The sequence below is a fragment of the Pogona vitticeps genome, chromosome 14, assembly GCF_051106095.1.
Source record: "Pogona vitticeps strain Pit_001003342236 chromosome 14, PviZW2.1, whole genome shotgun sequence".
NCBI classification, from domain to species: domain Eukaryota; kingdom Metazoa; phylum Chordata; class Lepidosauria; order Squamata; family Agamidae; genus Pogona; species Pogona vitticeps.
In genome coordinates, this window is record NC_135796.1 from 10,755,807 (window position 1) to 10,776,127 (window position 20,321).

The following is a 20,321-nucleotide window of genomic DNA, read 5'->3' on the forward strand; positions in this document are numbered from 1 at the left end:
CTTCTCTCCCTTTCTGTTACCTCTGTCCTCCTCTGTAATTATTCCACTTCCTGATGCCAGGTGATAAAACGGATGATAGCCGGGTAGCACTAGGTAACACTGGAGTGGTCGTAAAAGTGGGGAGAGGTGGAGACACAGAGCATGCCATTGTTGGCTTCTCTCTGCTGTATGTGAAATCTAGACAAGGTCTCACAAAATGTGGCATCTGTATTATAGAGAGTTTACAAAATGTCTTAGTGCTGGCAAACACTGGCTTTATTTTATTTTATTTTTATAGCATTTACTTACCATTTAAAATAATAAAACACTTAAGAGATTTTCTGACTCACTTAACCATTATTAGCCACTCAATAATTTTAAAATGACCACATGACTATTCCATTATGTATCTGTGATTTTTAAAGACTCTTGTGGGTCCTGTTAATCAAGAGAAGTCTTTTAACAGGTAGCTGGGATGATTCACTATTGCAGCGCCACCGGCCGTTCGTGGGATCTTAATAAGCTAATGATCAAACAGTTGAATGATGCTCTGGAAGCAGGCCAGCCGGAACACTACACTCAAGCCATGTTTAAGCTGACAGCCTTGTTAATAAGTAGCAGAGGTAACAGCTTTCTCTGTGTGTATGTTTGTGTCTATGTATGTATGTATGTATGTATGAATGAATGAATGAATGAATGAATGAAAGAGAGAGAGAGGGAGGGAGGGAGGGAGGGAGGGAGAAACCACAGAGGAGTACAGTGGTGCCTCGCTAGACAGTTACCCCGCATGACAGTTTTTTCGCTAGACGTTAACTTTTTGCAATTGCTATAGTGATTTGCAAAACAGTGATTCCTATGGGGGAATTTCGCTGGACAATGTTTGGTCCCTGCTTCGTAAACCGATTTTCACTAGATGAATATTTGCTTTTCGCTAAACAATGATTTCGCTAGACAGCGATTTCAGTGGAATGGATTATCATCGTCTAGCGAGGCACCACTGTAATCTTAAAAAACATATTTTAAAGGATCCTTTTGTTTTACAAGCAGTCTGTCACTCATGGATAGAGCTGTTTTGTTAATCAGCCAGTGATTGTTATTTTCCTGTTCTCAGTTCCTTAAGCCATGAGAAGGAGGAGGGTTATGCTGTGGTTGTTCCTTGATTGAGGGTTCCTTCAGGCAGTCAGATGCGCATCTAATTCTGCTGCCAGTGGCTGACCAGCTGCATGAAGGAAGGGCTCATGGGAAGGTGGAAACAGCCTGTGCACTTTGCCTTTGCACTCTGCGTTTCCTCAACAGGATTCTTGCCATCCATCAGCCGTTAGTTAACAGCTAAAGGGGACCTTGTTTTTCATCTGCCCCGGGTTGGCTTCACCCCTGTGGCCACTTGTCGTTTAAATTAGCTGCTTAAGGGGAATGGCTGGAAAAGGGAAAACCCAGCTGATGTCAGATTGTTTCTTAAAGATCAGGAATATAGTAGGAATGATTCAATTAACAAACCTTGTCTGAGAAAGTAGGCTGTCTGTTTATGGAAGGAACACAGCATCCTCACAAAATGCTAGAATATGCTGTTTTAGAAGCTCCAAACATTTTCCCATGGTTAATATGCTTTATTGTGTAATAAAGATAAAATATCTTTTAATTTTTTTTTTCTATTTATTGTCCGAAAGGATTGTTCAAGGTAACTTACAAAGTATTCAATCCTATTAGAGCAGAGGTATTTAAGGTATCAGACTTACTAAAGGCTTGCCGTAACAATTTATTGAATAGGCGTACTCTGGTTAGGAATAGCAATTGGATTTAACCTATAGAAAAGACAATTTTAAAGCACATTGAAAGAACTTTAAATAAATACCATTTCAGACACTGACCCTCAGCTATTGCATCATCTTTGTTGGGGCCCTCTGCGCATGTACAGTGAACACGGCATGGAGACCGCCATTGCCTGCTGGGAATGGCTGCTGGCTGCGAAGAATGGCATCGAAGTCCCGGTAAGGAAGACAAAAAGGGCTTATGGCAGATGCCCCTGTACCCCAGAAGGCGGTCTGAAAGGATGTTTTGGCTTTTACTCTGTACAGTCTGCCTTTATGACTGCAGCACTAAATTTATTCATAAGCAGGAATCTGGAGTGACATCTGACCAGAAGTGAAAAATGGAAATTCAAACAAAATAAATTAAAATAAAATAACGAATGCTTTATAACACCTTAGAGACTGTTAATTTCAGTGTGAGCTTTTATGAATGCATCCACTTCTCCAGTGGGTGACCGGAATGGCTGTGTGTAAAACCATCTCTTCAAATGTCAAGTCAGAGTTCAGAGTAGACTGTGCTAGAAGCCGTGCTTTCCTCGGGCAAAGGGAGGAGAGGATCCGGTGCAAATCAACTCTTCCTCATCCAGGTGAGGCTTCCATTGAGACGACTGCCCTCCCTTCCCCCAGTTCTCAGGAGACAGAATACAGTATTGTCTGGTTCTGGCCTTGTCCGACCAGAGTAACTCCTCCTGCTTTCCACAGGAATATTTTGCCACAGTAGGAAACAAGTGAGAAGCTTAGTTTGGCTAAGCTATGGCTCACAACATGCCCCTCATTTAAGCCCCTGAGCAAGTAAGGAATAGTTGGCTGTTTCAATGCAGTTTGCATCCTGTCCAAAGCATCATGGGGAGTTCTTGCCGGGGGGGGGGGCAGAAGAGAAGTGGGGTGCTTGCAATAAACTGACATGACGTCTTCGTGCACATCTAGCGTGCATGATTGGCATCATGAAGTGAGCAGTTGCCCAGGAATGGCTACCAAGAGGTGGGGAGCTGTATATTCTCTGGCTTGAGCGAAGAAGCCACCCAATGGTAGATAAACTCCGAAGTGCCTCTCAGCTAAAGGGAGGTGTCAGGGGGATATGGGTTCATGGCTCAGTGGGCACCAGAATCCTGATGTCTTTGCTTAATTACCATATCCCCCCCCCCACTGTCCCTCTCTTAGGTAGTCATGTGTCACTCCTACGCAACGGGCAGATGGCCAGTGGCCGTTGGTAAACATCTCAGGCTTGCAATCTGCTGCGGTTTCTTTTTCTGAAATAGTCTCATTGGGATGAGGAAATACAGCATCTCTAGTACAGGGGGATAACAAGAGACGATTTTCCTCTCAAAATGATCCTTCTTGCTTTTTGAAATACATGGATAATTAAGCAGAATGTCCCAGAAACATTCCATGAGGCAGATGCTGGATGGTTATAACTTCTTTCTGTAGCAATAAGCCAGAATCAAAAGAGTGCATTTTCAGCTTCTTTTTCATGTCACTGTATGTTCTGCTCTAAGAGTCAGATTGAAGTTGGCAGGGTGGAAATAAGTGTTTTTTTCCCCTCCAGTTCATGCGAGAAATGGCCGGAGCCTGGCAGATGACAGTGGAGCAGAAAGTTGGCCTTTTTGCTGCCGAGCTGAAAGAAGCCGACCCGTTAGCAGCTTCGGAAGAGAGTCAGCCCAAGCCCTGTCCGCCAGAGGTTACGCCACATTACATCTGGATCGAAGCAAGTACCTCTTTTCAGAAATGCTAGATAATTTTTGGTAGGAGATAAGAAGAAAGACCTGATAGGAACAGGCCTGCTCTCAATATGCATTTCTGAAGCCTTTTTTCTTTAAAAAATGCTTGCCTTTTACTTTGCAGCGCAGAAAGCTGTCCAAACATAAGGCCGTGATTTTGTGTTGACAGGGCCTTGTAAGAATGCAAGTGTTTCACAGTGTAATTCCTCTCTGGGTTGCATACCAAAAGCCCATCTATTTGAGCACCTGGTTGTCCAGAATGGCCAGCCAGAAGCCTCTGGGAAGCCCGGACGTCCTGCCCTCTCACTGCTCCTTGATAGCTGGCATTGAGTGACTTGTGGACCAGTTCTGTAAATTTATCTAAGCCTCTTTAAGGTCGTCACATCTTGTGGCAGTGAAGGGCAGAACTTTAAAACTACCGTATTTTTCGCTCCATAAGACGCACCTTTCCATAAGACGCACCAATTTTTAGGAGAAGAAAACAGGAAAATATAATCTGTTTTTTTCGCTCCATAAGACGCACAGACTTTCCCCCCACCTGTTTTGTGGGGGAAAAGTGCGTCTTATGGTGCGAAAAATACGGTAGCTTGCAGCCACTGTGGTTAGTGCTGCTGCAGGTGATCAATCTAACATTTGGTTTAATTTGCACAGTTCCTGGTGCAGCGGTTTGAAATTGCGAAGTACTGCAGTTCGGACCAAGTGGAAATCTTCTCGAGTTTGCTCCAGCGCTCCCTCTCGCTGAACATTGGAGGATCGAAGGGCAGCATGAATCGACACGTGGCAGCAATTGGACCGCGTTTCAAGTAAGCGGATCTCTTGATTTTTCAGGGAAGGGTGGTGAGGGTAAGAATTTCAAACAGGCCGGAGATCAGAAACGTTTCGTCCTCAGGAAAAATATGGGACCGCTTCTGATCTTCCCTTCTAGGCAGAGAGCACTTGCTTAAAAATATGAGTGCAGAAAATTGTAACTTTTTTTTACAGTTTTATTGTATTCCTTCTCCAAGGCATTCAGAGTAGTTTAAAGATTCTCCTTTCCCATTAAAAAAATTCAGACTAGGAAGATTCAGAATTATTGGCTCATGATCATCCAATAAGTTTCATGGCTGAGTGTGTGGGTGGATGTCTGAATTTAGACCTTCTTGGTCTCTGCTGCAGTCCCTATAATCCCCCGTCATTGGCTATGCTGGCGATAGCAGATGGGAGTTGTAGTCCAAAAGCATCTGAAAGGCTACAGTTCTCCTGCTCTGAGATTTTCTGTTCTGCGGTATTCTCCCTAAGCTTTAGATTTGGGAATTAGTAGGAGGGACACAGGGGGAGTTGCAGGTTGAACTGCTGACCCACTGGGCAGTTGATTGAAAGGTCACCAGTTCGAATCTGCTCGGTGCAGTGAGCTCCCGTTGCTTGTCCCTGCTCCTACCAACCTAGCCGTTCAAAATCATGCAAATGTTAGTAGATGAATGGGTACCACCTCAGTGGGAAGGTCACAGCATTCCGTGTCTAGTTATGCTGGTCATGTGACCACGAAAAGTGTCTATGGATAAACACTGGCTCTTCGACTTACAAAACGGGAACGAGCCCCGGCCCCTCAAGCCAGACACGACTGGACTTAATGATCAAGGGGGAACCTTTACCTTCACCTAGCCCCTTCTGAGTCTTTCTGCGTTGTACCAGGGCAAAATGAAATCAACTAGCTTTCCTGCACCAGTAGCTTTTGATTGCTTTCAAATACTGCACGGTTGAGTATCAAAGTATGAGCACCTTGCAGGGGTGCCCCTTTTAAAAAAGAATTGCATATGATGCTCTGATCGCCTCCTCCACAGACTGCGACCCCTCCAGCATAAATATCCTGTGTGCATTTACTGTCAGTTCAGAGGCCCTTTTGAGCCCAGATCGACAATGCTGCTCGTGTTCAGAGGTTTGCGTCAGGCCACGGCCAGGAGGCAGGGTGCTCTCCTGGTCCTAGCTTCTGCCCTTCGGTGGATTCCCATGGCTTTTACATGTTATTTTGCATCTCTAGGCTGCTAACCTTGGGACTGTCCCTGCTCCATGCCGACGTGGTTCCAAATGCGACAATTCGTAATGTCTTGAGAGAGAAGATTTATTCCACAGCTTTTGATTACTTCAGGTACGAGAATGGTTTTCTCTCACCTACCTTATGTGAACGAAAGAATCCAAATAGATCCACCTTCTAAAGATCCATACTTGCATCCTTGTATGTTTTATCTTGTTTGCCCTGGAAGTTAGTATGCAGGACATCTCATTAAAAGTTTCGGAAAATTACTTTTGGGCCGATAGCGCCCAGAATGTCCAAGCCATCATGGCTGGGCTGGGAGCCGTCATCTAAAACAATGCCTTTCCTAAGCTCAACTCATATTAAAGAAGGCCGCAGGTTTGTGTTTTCAGTGGCCTTTTAAAAAAGATCACCAAAAGGCTGTCACAAACACTCAGGATTAACAATGGTTTAAGGTTCAGCTGCAACAGTAAACCATGGTTAATTGAAATTTGGCCAGGATGGGGTGGGGCTTCTCCACTAGACTGCACAGAGAGGAAGGATCATAGAATTGTAGAGCTGAAAGGGACTCCCAAGGATCATTGAGTCCGTCCTCCTTGCCATTGCAAAAAAATGCGCAGCTAAAGTTTCCCTGATAGGTGGCTGATCAACCTCACCTTCAAACTTTCCAATGATGGAGAGTACGTCACTCTCGGAAGCAGCCGATTTCATTCGCTGTTAGCAAGTTCTTCCTAATGCTTACTTGATGTCTTCTTTCTTGCCTCTTGAATCTGTTCCTTCTGATTCGGTCCTCTTAAGCTGCCACCTTCTGCCTAAGAGCCTTTCAGCTATTTAAAGGTGGCTCTTGTCTCATTGGGGGGGAAGAATACAAGCCTGACTGTACTTCAGCGTTAGGCCCAGATCAAGCTCTCACCCAAAGCCTCTGTGTAACTCTGGATGCTCTATTTAAGCTGCGCCCCGAAGTGCCCGACCCAAGGGGAGAAGAGGCTGCGCGAGGACATCATCATATTAATCAAATTTTGGACTGCGATGTTCTCGGACAAGAAATATTTAACGGCCAGCCAGCTTGTGCCACCTGGTGAGTCTTAAACGGGAAAATGCAAAGAACTTTTCTCTCCCCTTCCCCTTTTCCTAGTTACTTTGTTGAATGACAGAACATTTTCGTTTTTAGATAATCAAGACGCACGGAGCAACCTGGACATCACCGTTGGATCGCGACAGCAAGCCACACAGGGCTGGATAAATACATACCCTTTGTCCAGTGGCATGTCAACCATGTCCAAGAAGTCAGGTCTGTTGCCTGTGCGGCTGCTTCATCCAGAATATCAGTAACCCCTTTTTTATTTAGGCTGCACCCTGCCTGCCTCCGTGTTCTCCCACCCATCCCCATTTTAGAGTCCCAAGAATAGCATGAAGGGAGTAAAGTTCGTAGGTTATGGCTGGCCTAAGGTGAGTGAGTTTTCAAGACTTAGAGGAGGTGTCTCGAACCAGAATCTCTCTGGTCCTAATAGAAATCTCTTAAGGGATTTAAGAGCGCTGCACTGATCCAGTATTATCTGCACTGTCTGGTAGCAGGTATACAGAAGCTCAAACAGAGATCTTGCCAGCTCGGCAACATTTTAGAGGAAATGCAAGGAGGTGAACGTGGGTGCATTGTCATCTCAGAAACCGGAGCGGTTAACATATTCTGTGAACCTGTCGTTCCAGGTCCAGCAGGGCCTGTGAGTAGAGTAGCAAGCTGAATTGGAATGATTTGGCTTGGTTGCCGCTTGATTTGTAGCCTATTTTATACTTCTTTTCAGGTGAGGTGCCAGTGACCCCATTAGCCTCTCGGTCTGATGTGGTTTGATCTGTGTACAGCCCACAGCCCCATCCCCTTCCTTGGATCTTGCCCTCTGCCAATCCCCTGTTCTCTTTTTACACTTCATTGTAAAAGCTTCTCGGCTGTTGCACCGCACTAGGAAAAAGGGACAGTTTCCCAAAGTCTCAGTTACATACAAACACATGGGCACAAGCCAGAGACATCGTAGACTGCTGCAGTTCATGGGATTTGTTTCTATTTCGTATTGATTTTTATCTTCTTTTTTGCCTATGCAGAGGTGATCTAGCGCTAAACTAGTATATCAATATAGCGATAAGGCAATCTAACACTAAACTCGGTAGTTTGGTTTTTTAAATTTGAAATATTGCCGAACAACTAGAGAGAGCGATGCAGGGGGCGAGGGTAGGTGTTCCTGCTGTCCAAAAACATCACACCCAGATTAACATGCCGCCAGAATACTGTCAATGGTCATGCATGCACACCCCCTGTCCTTTTGGAGAATGAAACAATTAATCCGATGGGGGAGGGTCTGTTCCAATCGTTCCAGTTTGAAAAGAGCAGAAACTCCCAGTGGCAGAGGAAAAACAAAACCCTCAGCATTCGGATCGAAAAGAGCTGGAATGATTTGAATTGGCCTTTGCGTCGTGAGGTTGTTGTTTTTTTCCCAAAGGGTGAATTCATCCATTTTTCACCTGCAGCAAATCCTGAAGCCTTTGATCACATAGTCATGGGCAGAGTATCTCCAGGACTTCAGCAGTTGTATCACGAAGGATACAAGTCATAACATTTCTCTTGCCATCCGTACGACATCTCCGTGCTGTGGAACGATTCGGTGAAACCTTGTTGTATAACCAAATGTGAACGTGTCTGAGAAGATCTCCTGTGTTTGTTTGTTTTAAGGGATGTCTAAGAAGACCAACAGAGGGACCCAACTGCACAAGTACTACATGAAAAGGAGGACGCTGCTCCTCTCCCTGCTGGTAGGCCATCCGTTCTACTGGAATAAGTTGGCTCTTTGGGATTTTTTTTTCTAAGCTCTGCCAAGAGGAAACAAAGGGTGGGGAGAGACGTGGGAAATCATTTTAAGATTATTTATCCACCTGCTTTCCTCTTACTCACTGGAAGGAGCTCCCCAGATATTCTCCAAAAGGTCCTTTCCCATCCGTTTCAGCTGATCTTCTGAACCATGGATGCTGGCCCGTGCCCCTGGTATCTTCTGCATGCAAAGCACACACGTTCTGCCTTTCAGTATATCCTTCTTTTATTTCATGGTCTCCTCACCACCCTGTCCTTCTCCTTCTTCTCCCCCCCTCCCCTTTTCCTGGTCTTCTGAAGGCTACCGAAATCGAACGGCTCATTACGTGGTACAACCCGCTCTCATCCCCGGAGTTGGAGTTAGACCAGACTGGAGAGAATAGCGTTGCCAACTGGAGGTCGAAGTACATCAGTCTGAGTGAGAAGCAGTGGAAAGATAATGTGAACCTGGCGTGGAGTATTTCTCCTTACCTGGCTGTCCAGCTTCCCACCCGGTGAGTGTTGCATTTTCTGACGGAGACTTTCATGAATGCCGTTGCTATTTCTCTGTCGGATCAGCCTTCTTCCAGCTTCTCCTTGTTTACCGACGGTGTGGCTTCTTTCATCCCAGTGAGGTGAAATTCGTCATTGTCTCAACTGGACATGCAGTTCAAGACAGAGTGAAATTTTCAAAAGCCAAGGCTCAGCAAAGGCGTTGTGGACTCAGACCAAAATGAAATATTTAAACCATCCAAACGTTTTACAGCTGCGGGAAAATGTAGGCAGAAAAAAACAAATACCAAAGTCATGTTATAATTATGTTTCAAAATTTCAGGAGCATGCCTTCTAAAAATGCAAGAGCTTATAGCCTAGTAAGGCACATTGGAAAGGCAGAGAATACAACTCTAAAATATTAGCGTATTTTTCCATGGATATGACCACCCAATGTATATGCCGACCCCCTAATTTTGTCCCTTGCCGGAGGCGGAGGAGCAGCCAATGGGCAGCCGCGAGGGGTGGCTCCGCCTCCATCTGCTACTGCCACCTCCACTGCCCAATCACATTGCCCCCTTGTCCCCTGCCCAAAGGGAGCCCGTGAATGGTATTGGAGGAGGCCGTCTGGTGGCGGAGGCAGCCTCCACCTCCACCTCCTTCCGTGTACAAAACGACCCTCAATTTTTCCTCTAATGATTTAGGGAAAAATGTCATTTGATACACGGTAAAATATGGCAACTATTATTGAATCTCTGGAGGAAATCCATGATGTTTGTTGTTGCTATGATGATGCATGATTGTTGCTGATATCCAGTGTGTGTGGTGTAGCATTGAGCCTTGTTTGGTTGATGAGTTGAACACTGATTTCCTATTTGTATGTCCTATTTCCCTATATTTGTAAATCTTTCAGATATTCACACCTTCCCCAATCTGTAAACAATGTCTTTTCCAGGGGCCTAGAGAGTCAGGATTTTTTTTCAATAGGAGCCTCAATTGTTTCTGCAGAATTTGTAATCCGGGGTGTGTGTGTGTGTGTGTGTGTCTATAACTTAATATCTGGCAAGTTGTCACTATGGTGATAACTAGGAGAAGGATTTCTATGACATGTCACATTTTCTCTGCAACCTATATTTGAACCCATAAGCAAGTTCAAACATGTTTATGGCCTTTCTCACCAGATTACTCATAAACATGTTCAAACCCACCCATAAGCTCAAACATATGTTGCAGGGGGGAAAAACGGCATGTCATAGAAATCCTCCTCCTAGTGATTGCGATTATGACTACGATTCTGCAAAGCTTCTAGGAATAAAGGGTTCTTATACTAGGACCTTGAAATTCCAGGATTGTGTAGCTCCAAGGCGTCAGAACTACAATGAGTACAAGCTGTACGGCCTGCAGATACCACCTCCATATTCACACACTGTAACATAAACACATTCAGTTGTCAGAATGTCATGGTATAACAACCTTACTCAGCGGAAGAGCTGGCTTTTGCAATGACTGTAGTAAACTATTGTTAAAGCCTCAATTTTAGACGCACTTTTACCCCCACCCCCACTTAATCCTTTTACCACCTTGTTCACATAAACGTTCACAGCCTGGCCGGGGGGGGGGGAGGAGTTTTGAAGTGTCGCTCCCAGAATGGCTAGGATGGTCGGTGGCCATGTTGGCTGAGAAATTCTGAGAGCTGAAATCCAAACTAACTTCTCCCATCTTTTCTCCTTTAAGTCTGAGTTGGGAGACCATATGGTCCTTAATAACCCTTTCTGGCAAAGAACAAGGGAAAATGGAGGGTCATACTACGTCCGGGTAGGTGGGGCTCGTCAGCCATGGAAGGCAGCCCGTCTAGGAGAAGGGAAACTCCAATTTCAAACCTCCACTGCCTTGTGGCTATATCCACTCATGGAAAAGGCTTCAGGAGTTAACCTCGAGGCAAAATCCGGAGCTGGAGTCCCGAAGGCAGCATGTGTCGTTCTGCCAACTCCTGCGACATTGCTGGAACCAGTTGTATTGGCTCTTGCCTTTCCATTGGACCATTTCAGCAATGTGGAGAGGGGGGATCTGCTGCTTGGGTAACAGCCTATCCTCCATATTACCTTACCCGGGCTTCATGCTCTGGAGAGGACACGCCTCGATTTAGAGCATGTTACCATAGTCTCTCAAGACTGAAGGATGCCTATGACTACGTCGTATATGCCCAGTAACACGCTCAACCCCATAGGTTTAAGAACACGGAGGCCATTGGCATGGAAGTGACCCGGCTGGTTCGCTTGGACCCGGGAGCCGTTAGCGATGTGCCTGAAGCCATAAAGGTGGGTGTCTCTGTATAGTTTGCCTTGTGATGAGAACTCGTGGCTCTCACTTCAGGCCCCAGAAGTACTTCTTGCTAAACGTAGTCCAAATCTGGCTCAGGTGGTCAGGTGTCATTTTCAATTAGTACTTGTTTTGTCTTAGCTTCGCTCTCCTCTGAATATTGGTTTCAATCAGTGTCAAGAGAGTCCTCCCTCCGATTGATGTTCCCAGCTAGCGTCCATGTTAAATGAATGGCTAAATAGTAATTCAACAGGTCTACAAATCGTGGGTCCACGCTATTCTGGCCGGAGGCCTCATAGCAAAATTGCTGGAGTGTCCCATTGTGACTCACATCCTTCCAGATATTGCTTTTTTGCAGCGTTATGTTATCGATTCTTGTAATTATCATGAATTTCAGTTGGAACCATGAGTGGCTCTGAGGGAGCCCGAGACTGAACTGAGTAGTAGGGAAAAGCGGGATGTTGCTCCTCCCTTGACGCTTTCACGGTTTGACCTGTTGCATGAAATTCTCTTTTGCTCTAAATTCTCTTTTGATTCCTCTGTTGCCTCCCTCTTGCTTCCAGTATCTTGTTACGTGGCACACCATAGATGCGGATGCTCCAGAACTCAGCTACATCCTGTGCTGGACGCCTACAGATCCCCCCACGGGCTTATCCTATTTCTCCAGCATGTATCCGCCTCACCCATTAACAGCGCAGTATGGAGTTAAAGTCCTTCGGTCTTTCCCTCCGGTAAGAAGCTGGCTGATTTGCCAGAAAATTTTTATAAGACCTCCTTCCGCAACCAGCCCAGAAACACGGGCTACTAGCATTTCACAAGCTAACAGTTTTTAATAGGCTAGTCATGTGTCTCTTTGTGGGTCATGTGTGAGAAAAACGGGGTAATCATTAGTAAGAGGCCACGTCCTTAAGGAGACAGTACTCCTGAAGTCCAAATTTGCTTATATAGTCTCTTCTGTTGATGCTGTTAAGAGGAATTTCTTTTACCTTTTCTAATTTAAAAAAAAAACTGACCCTTTTTCTCTGTGTGTTTTCCCTTTCTCTCCCTGTTCCCAGGATGCAATTTTATTTTACATTCCACAGATTGTCCAGGCTCTTAGATATGATAAGGTAAGAAAAGGGAAGGTTTATACGGTACCCTTCTGGACGGTGTGTACATGGGCTATGAGAGGACGTGAGAGCGCTCTTTCCCTTTAGAAAACAAAAACAAAACAAAACAGGCTTTGTAGAGAGAAATATTTGGGGGTTGTGGTTGTGGTTGCAGGTATATGCTTGGCACTTCCAAGGTACAGTGGTGCCCCGCATAGCGAGGTTAATCTGTTCCGGATTAACCATCGCTATAAGAAAACATTGCTAAACGGGATGGAAAATGCCATTGGAACGCATTAAACTTAGTTTAATGCATTCCAATGGCTTCTGTACTCACTGTTAAGCAAAGTTTTCCCCATCCGCAGCCATTTTCACACCCTCAGTAAGCGAGGGCAGGGCGCGAAAACGCTGCGCGTGGCCATTGTGGGCGTCCGGCGGCCATTTTGAAACCGCCGAACAGCTGATCCGTGGGCGTCGCAATGCGAGTTTTACCCATTGTGGCGGTTGGGATGCCTTCGCATTAGTGATCCCAAAAAAGGGATCGCTATGCGAATTCATCGTTATACGGTGTGCTCGATAAGCGAGGCACCATTGTACAGAGGAGGGTATGTGTGAACCCTGGAGCTTGCCCATCCCTTCTGTATGCCCATAGAAAAGCAGAATGGCTTTAAGATAGGTTTGAAAAGGTTGGCACAGAAGACACATTTCTCTCTTCTGCCGAGAGAATTGTAAGGCCATCACTGAGAAGCCGTGTCTGTAAGGCCTGCTCGTCACCTGATGGTTCTCGACTGTGGACCAGCAAACGTGTGGGCCTTCGGAGACCACATGGGCACATTCATATTAGTGGTGGTGGTCCTTCGAACAACTTAATTCTAAATGATTAACACTTTAAACATCTAAACTACCACTTTAAATTGAGCTCTAAAGCACATGAACAGTGAGTATAAAGAACGCATCATGAGAAAGGCAAAGATTTCCCTCTCCTTCCTGTTCCTCCAATATTCTCTTAGAGCCATCCCTTTTTGGCTTTTCTGTTGTGCTGGTGGCAAATTTATTGGTCCTTTCAAAGCGAGGGTGAATGAATGAAAAGATCCTCCTGCCATTGAGATGCTGTGCCTGAGAAGCTGCTTTTTTCCACTTGCGACCCGCATCACCTCCCCACATAGGGACCCAAGGAGACCCTCTGATGGAGGAGGGCATGCCTTAACAGGGCACATGGGTCCATAGGGGAGTGGGTGGGGTCTGTTCAGCATGTTGATAATGGTTGGTCTCAGTACAGTGGTGCCTTGCTAGACGATGATAATCCGTTCCACTGAAATCACTGTTTAGCGAAATCGTCTCGCGAAAAGCATTCCCCTATTGGAATGCATTGAAACCTGTCTAATGCGTTCCAATGGGGAAGAATCGTCGTTGTCTAGCGAAGATTGGCCATAGGAAAGCCGCTTTGCGAACCACCGATCAGCTGTTTAAATAGCTGTCTTGCAAAGCTTAGGTCCCGAAAACACCCGTTTTGCGAGCACGGAGGGAGCTGTCAAAATCGTTGTCTAGCGAAAATCGGTTTGCGAAGCAGGGACCAAACATTGTCCAGCGAAATTCCCCCATAGGAATCACTGTTTTGCAAATCGCTATAGCAATCGCAAAAAGTCAATGTCTAGCGAAAAAACTGTCATGCGGGGTAACTGTCTAGCGAGGCACCACTGTATACTAACTGCTCCTAGGGTCATGTTCTGTGCATCTCTACCTTTCCCAGATGGGCTACGTGCGGGAGTACATCCTGTGGGCAGCAGCCAAATCCCAGCTCCTGGCTCACCAGTTCATCTGGAATATGAAAACGAACATCTACATGGATGAAGAGGCGCACCAGAAAGACCGTGAGTGCTTTTGCAAATCACTTCCCTGGATTTTGCTAGTGGCAAAGCAAATGTCTGGTGGAATGGTCCCCGGAAGCTTGGTTGGCAAACGTCTCATGCGTTTTCCTCCAATGGTTTCTTTCTGCAGCCGACATTGGAGAGCTGCTGGAGCAGCTGATGGAGGAGATAACAGGCTCGTTATCTGGGCCCGCAAAGGAGTTCTACCAACGGGAATTTGATTTCTTCAATAAAATCACCAACGTTTCCGCCATCATCAAGTAAGTGCAGCAAGACCATGGTATCCCCCTGGGTTCTAAGCACCTCCACGGATGCTGAAAAACATACAATTATTGAATGCTATGCATTGGTTGGTCTTTGGCTCCCTCTCATGGCCAGTTCTGGTAAATACACCCTGAAAATCCATCTGAATGGGTATTTCTGAGGTTTTTTTATTTAGTGTTTTCAGCCAGCGGATAAGTGACTCAGTGGATACTGATCCCATGGATAGAGGGGTCCTACTGTATAGACATTTAAGAAACAGGACTTTGATAGGCATCTGTAGAACAACTCCAAGAATTTCCCCATGATTAGGTTCTGATCTGCCTTTCCTACTTTGGGTATTCCTTACAAACACTTTGCAGAACTTGTAGGACTTTGTACAGCTTACAAAAACTTATGAGGCTGTAGTGTACAAAGGCTGACTTTTAGTTCCGTGTACAGTTGCTCTCCTTTTGCCATGAAATGTATTTTTAAGAAATGCGGATGACATAGCAGTTTCTCATTATCTAGTTGGCAAAACAGGTCTTTGTCTCCACAGGCCTTTTCCTAAAGGCGAGGAAAGAAAGAAAGCTTGCTTGAGTGCTTTATCTGAAGTGAAAGTGCAGCCTGGTAAGAGTCTTAACTATCCTTAATGTCATCAATGTGTGGAAAGCGTCACTTCGGCTTCCTTTCTCTCCATTTCTGCTTTTTCTCCCTTAATGTTGGAGATTCATGAAAAACATTCCCAAGCTAACCATCCAGGGTGGGACAAACCTTCCCAAACTTGTTTTTCTTTTGTGTTTAAGAGAGGGTTACTACTACCAAACCAACCAAGAGGCTGACTACCGGGGCATTTGCCCTGCTGTTTGGTTTGTTTGTTCGCTCCTGTTGCCGGCAACTAGGCAAGTCAAGTGTCAGTGCCCACCCGCCTGCCCCCAGAGCGTTCCTATCTACATTTTTCTGAGTCTCTGTAAGGGTTACAGGGTTCCCCCCCCCCCCGGTGCAGGTAGGATTGCTTCCTTTTGGTTTGTTTCTAGCACATACCATTGCTGGGATCAAACCAAAGTGGAGCCTGCGGCTTTACATTTCCCTTCAGTTTTCAATTTTCTAATACCACGAAGTGGCTTAAGAAGACAGCTTAGTCGCTTCATGATATTCGTAAATTAGTAACATCCTCTGCTTCTCCGTAGAAATGGCAGAGGAGGGAACAAAAAAAGTGTTTTTAAAAGTCTTTTAGAACAGCACTAATCTGCTGCACCTCTTAGAAAAACAAATTGAAAACTTCCCCCATGAAAGAGGAGAGGGCCGAGAGAACGACCTTGTTTTTGCTTTTTGTTTTTCCTAAGAGTCCGGCCAAAAAGGAGTCCTTGAGGATTGTATGCCATCTGGATGCAAGGATCGCACCAAATGGCACACTGGATCTCTCCACAACCTTAAGTGACCCACTTCAGCCTGCTCCAGTTGAGCTGTGTAGCCAAGCCCTCAGTGCCTTCGGTCACTAAATAGTGTCCGTTCTGTTTTGTCATTTTAAACACCTCTGTGTAACTTGAAGAATTGGTATACCTGAATTTCCATTTTCCCCTTCTCACTGTCTCTTTTTTTTAACTTCTTGTGACCTATCTTTTGGGTTTTAAAATCCTCAGAAATGTCTTGCTCTTTTGATCACCGCGTAACCTGTTCCTAAAAATTTTCTGGCTGAAAATGTTTGCAGGAAAGAATAATCATTCCCATATATTTCATCATCGTTCCCCTGTTGCATACGGGCAACCATATTGATCTGAGGGAGAAATGTTAAGAAACTGAGCAGTGTGTTTCTCAGTACTGAGAATCTCACAGCGTGAAAGAAAGAAAGAAAGAAAGAGTGGTAATTTTTTATATGGGAATTAAGTGTTATGATGGATAGGAACCCGAGTTCCTTCCAAAAAATCCAGACTACAGTTTGGATATCCCTAAAATCTCTGGTGTGCTCTGGCCCATGGGGTCATGAAGAGTTGGACACAACTAAATAACTAAACAACAACAACAAAATTTCTACAACTGTATCCTTGTTGTGTTAGCAATTTGTAAAGCAAGAGGATCAATGTGTCGTCCGGAGTCTCCCGAGACTTTGCGGTCCTCACCCGGGGGCTCGGCAAGCTCCTTTGCCTCGTCTAGGAATTTCCCCCCCTCCTTCTATCATAGGTTGTTACCTGCCCAGCAACCCTGAAGCGATCGTTCTGGACATTGACTACAAGTCGGGAACCCCCATGCAAAGGTAGGGGTGATCCTGTGTTTGCCCTTCAGTAATACAAGATCTGGGATGATTCTCCCCTCCCTCCCCCTCACCATCTCTCTTTATGGAGCGCCTGCTTCTGACCGTTCTCCCTTTCTGTGCTCTCCTTGTGTTTCAGCGCCGCAAAGGCTCCTTACCTGGCCAAGTTCAAAGTGAAGCGGTGTGGAGTCAGTGAACTCGAAAAGGAAGGTTGGTACAGTCATTCCTGGTGGGGGTGCCTCAGAAAGACTTTCTCTCTGACCTTCAGCTTGCAGATGTCGGTATTTATCATCTCAAAGGCCACTGGGCCTGTGGATGTCCAAAGGTTCTGTTCAAGATCGCTGGAGTGTCCCTTCTTCGACTTCAGCGATCTGCGAAAGTCCATAATTGTCGAAAGAAATGTGACCTCTCTGCCAGGACCTGCTGTCTCCTAGACAGAAAATGGTGGCGATTGTGACTTTTCAGAGAAGTCGCTCCCCGAATGTTGCAGATCACTGCAACATTCTGTGGTTGTACGGCCAGTGGTTATGATGCTCCAGAGAAACCTGGAAGTGTGTCCAGGTTTGATGGTGGAGCTGTCTAAGCGAGCAAGGCATGTTCCTAAGCAGACAATATTCCCTAAATACAAAATACAGTAATACCCATTGAATGCAGGAGATTCTTTATGAGTAAGCACTGTTTGTTCCCTTAATGCAGTGGTCCCCAACCCTTCGGTCTCCAGATGTTCTTGGACTACAACTCCCAGATGTCTTCACCACTAGCTGCGCTGGCCAGGATTTCTGGGAGTTGAAGTCCAAGAACATCTGGAGGCCCAAGGTTGGAGACCACTGCATGAACCCCACCCCGGTTATTATTGCAGTAGTAAGTAGGCATCTTATGTTATTATGTATATATCGTCTAATGTACCATGTGCCCCTTCTGAATGTTGTTCATGATGCAGCAGAAGAGCAGGGGGGTCATTTTACAAGCAGTGGTAAATTCTAGCCTGTGCAGGTTCTGCATTTGAACTCAAATATAGAGTGTTTTGTTTCTTTCCTACATGTTCCCTTTTCTCCAGGGAGCTAAAGTCAGTGTATATAGCTTTTCTCCCCATATTCATTTGCCCAACATCCTTGTAGGGCAGGCTGACTCAGATGCTGGCCGAAGGTCACCCAGTGAGTCTCATGATCAAGGGGGAATTTGAATGAAGCCTCCTCTAATCCCAGTCTCTCAGCCTAATCTGTGCACCGCTCTGGTTTTAGGTCTGCGTTGCCGTTCGGACTCCATAGATGAAAGCGGAGAAGACGGGGTGGAGAGCAAGAAGGTCTGCTGGCAAGCAGCCATCTTTAAAGTTGGCGATGACTGCAGACAGGTGGGCTTTCTTGGCAAAGAGAGCGAGTTGTCGGCCACCCTAATGGCACTTCGTGTTTGCTGTTGAGAGCGATGGAGGTGGGCTGCCCATCATCCCGTTTCCTCTTGTTGCTCCCCTACTTTTGCTTAGCTGAAGGAAGAATGTGCTGCTGGCTGGCTCACTTAGCAGGGTTTCAGCTGGATCCAGGAGGTGGGCCCTCCATGCTCACAATCCGCTTTCTAGTACTGACGACTGGAAGTAGGAAGATGTTTCATGTTACGGCAGCCTTCCTGTGCTGCATATCCACAGGAGAGGAAAAGAGGCAACATCGGAGAACTCCCTCCCCCAAGTGCCAATCTTCCAGCAGTTTGTAGTGGGTTGTCCTTCTTTCTCCCATTATGGAGCTATCAGACCCTCTTCCACATATTTTGCCACGTGGATGTTCGTCCACCTGATCGTGTTTGATATCCTCCTGCGACCGATGTGTTTTTAACACCCGTTTCCTTTGTTGCCAAACAGGATATGCTGGCCTTGCAAATCATTGATCTCTTCAAAAACATATTTCAGCTGGTGGGCCTTGACCTCTACGTCTTTCCCTACAGAGTAGTGGCCACAGCCCCAGGGGTGAGTATTTGCCAGCAGATCGGACAGAGGATAAGACTAAGATAGAGTTCAATGCACCTAAGAGGGCTTTTTTTAAAAATATATGAGAGCATATACCTTCAAGGCTAAAAGTATTTTTTTAACCATGTGTACATTCGGGTGGTATAAAATCCCTCCCTGGTTGTTCATCCTGGAGTTGCTGCCGTAGATTTCTGTGAATGAAACCCGCCTCCCACTCTCATTATCTCACTGAGCAAAGCCAGACTTACCTCTGAGTCAATGGGCCTACTCTTTCTGCACAGCCGCATCCAGGAGCTGAGGCCCGTTCATCTCCATATTTCTTTCTTTTGTCATAACAATGGCCTTCTTTCCTAGTGCGGTGTTATTGAATGCATTCCTGATTGTACGTCCCGGGACCAGCTGGGCAGGCAGACAGACTTTGGGATGTACGACTACTTCACAAGACAGTACGGGGATGAATCCACCCTGGCCTTCCAAAAGGTATATCACCAAACGTGCAGTTCTGTTCTCAGAAAGCTGCCCCCACTTTCCTTCACCCCTTCATATTTTTATCTGTTGGATGAAAGCTAGGGATCCTCCTGACCAAAGGATTTTGCTGGAAGAACGACCACATATTCTCTGATCCTTGCAGAATAGGAGAGTGGCGATATCCTTAGATCAGATTTCTGTATTTCTTGCTTAGAGATCTCTCTGCCCATCTGGAAGAGCTCCACGTTTTCTAGGGCAGGGCCACTTGGCTTAAGTTGACATCCCATTCTGACCACCAGTCTGTTTGTGGCCCTTCTGCTTCAAATGGTGGCCGCACCATCTCCTAAGAGGCAGGACCGAAAGGTGCCATGCAGCCTTTTCCAGCATGGTGCCCCCAGATGAGGTTGGGCTGCCTCCAGCTGCCCAACACGGCGGGTGATGGAACATGCTGGATGGGATGATCAAGGTGGTTGTAGCCCAGCAAGATCCGGGCACCGAAGCTTGGGAAAGTCTGAACTGCAGCAACGTTTGTGAATGCGTGGACTGGGTGTGAAATTGTCGGCTGGGGTGAGGAAATGCCAGCACTCTCAGCCTGCCTCACTTGCTCAGTTTTCTTGGCCGCCCCACCACCCCGTGGTTTCTTGTGGCTCAGTGACTTACTGCTGCCTTTTCCTTCGACTTATCTGTTTCCTTCTTTCCTTTCTTGATCAAGCACTGCTGACATCATCTCATCTTTGCAGGCGCGCTACAACTTCATCCGCAGCATGGCCGCCTACAGCCTTCTGCTGTTCCTGCTCCAGATTAAAGACAGGCATAATGGCAACATCATGCTGGACAAACACGGGCATCTCATTCATATCGGTCAGTTGCCTCTTTGTTTTCCCTTCTTCAGTGCAACATTGCCCTTGTTTTCAGGCAATGCTTCATTTCCAAGAGGACCGGCACCCCTCGGAGTCTCTTTTGGAGGCAGCTGTTATGCATCCTCTCTTGGCTGCTACTATGGGGAATATTTGTGGCTCCCATCATTGGGCCCCCGGTGGCTCTGCCTTTTCGGCTTTTAGAAAACTGTCATTTGAGCATAAAATGGAAGGCGTCAGGATTAAGCCAATTCTCTTGGACATGTTGGGAATCACATGTCCCTCCTAATAGTCTTAGCCAGCAAAGCCAATGGTGAGGGATGGCATAAATTGCAGTCCAACAGCATCTGCAGAGCTACTTATTCCCAAGATGCTGTGGTAGGAGAAAGAGCTACAAGTCTGAGCCTCTTGCTAAAATGTCTTGCTTTTACT

At 46.0% G+C, this 20,321-nt stretch overlaps 1 protein-coding gene across 1 annotated transcript in view; it reads left to right on the forward strand.

Moving 5' to 3' along the window:
* The window catches only part of PI4KA (phosphatidylinositol 4-kinase alpha), an 86,659-nt gene that overhangs the window by 63,531 nt on the left and 2,807 nt on the right, over positions 1–20,321 (forward strand). Inside the window, exons 31-51 of the mRNA XM_072983392.2 lie at positions 446–602; positions 1,840–1,967; positions 3,334–3,492; positions 4,157–4,308; positions 5,523–5,630; positions 6,467–6,594; positions 6,688–6,807; positions 8,239–8,318; positions 8,674–8,867; positions 11,072–11,162; positions 11,727–11,894; positions 12,219–12,272; positions 14,002–14,122; positions 14,250–14,379; positions 14,919–14,989; positions 16,541–16,613; positions 16,750–16,820; positions 17,852–17,961; positions 18,460–18,564; positions 18,919–19,044; positions 19,773–19,893. Of these exons, the coding sequence (XP_072839493.1) occupies positions 446–602; positions 1,840–1,967; positions 3,334–3,492; positions 4,157–4,308; positions 5,523–5,630; positions 6,467–6,594; positions 6,688–6,807; positions 8,239–8,318; positions 8,674–8,867; positions 11,072–11,162; positions 11,727–11,894; positions 12,219–12,272; positions 14,002–14,122; positions 14,250–14,379; positions 14,919–14,989; positions 16,541–16,613; positions 16,750–16,820; positions 17,852–17,961; positions 18,460–18,564; positions 18,919–19,044; positions 19,773–19,893 (2,467 nt within the window). The remainder of the gene's footprint in view (positions 1–445; positions 603–1,839; positions 1,968–3,333; positions 3,493–4,156; positions 4,309–5,522; positions 5,631–6,466; positions 6,595–6,687; positions 6,808–8,238; positions 8,319–8,673; positions 8,868–11,071; positions 11,163–11,726; positions 11,895–12,218; positions 12,273–14,001; positions 14,123–14,249; positions 14,380–14,918; positions 14,990–16,540; positions 16,614–16,749; positions 16,821–17,851; positions 17,962–18,459; positions 18,565–18,918; positions 19,045–19,772; positions 19,894–20,321) is intronic.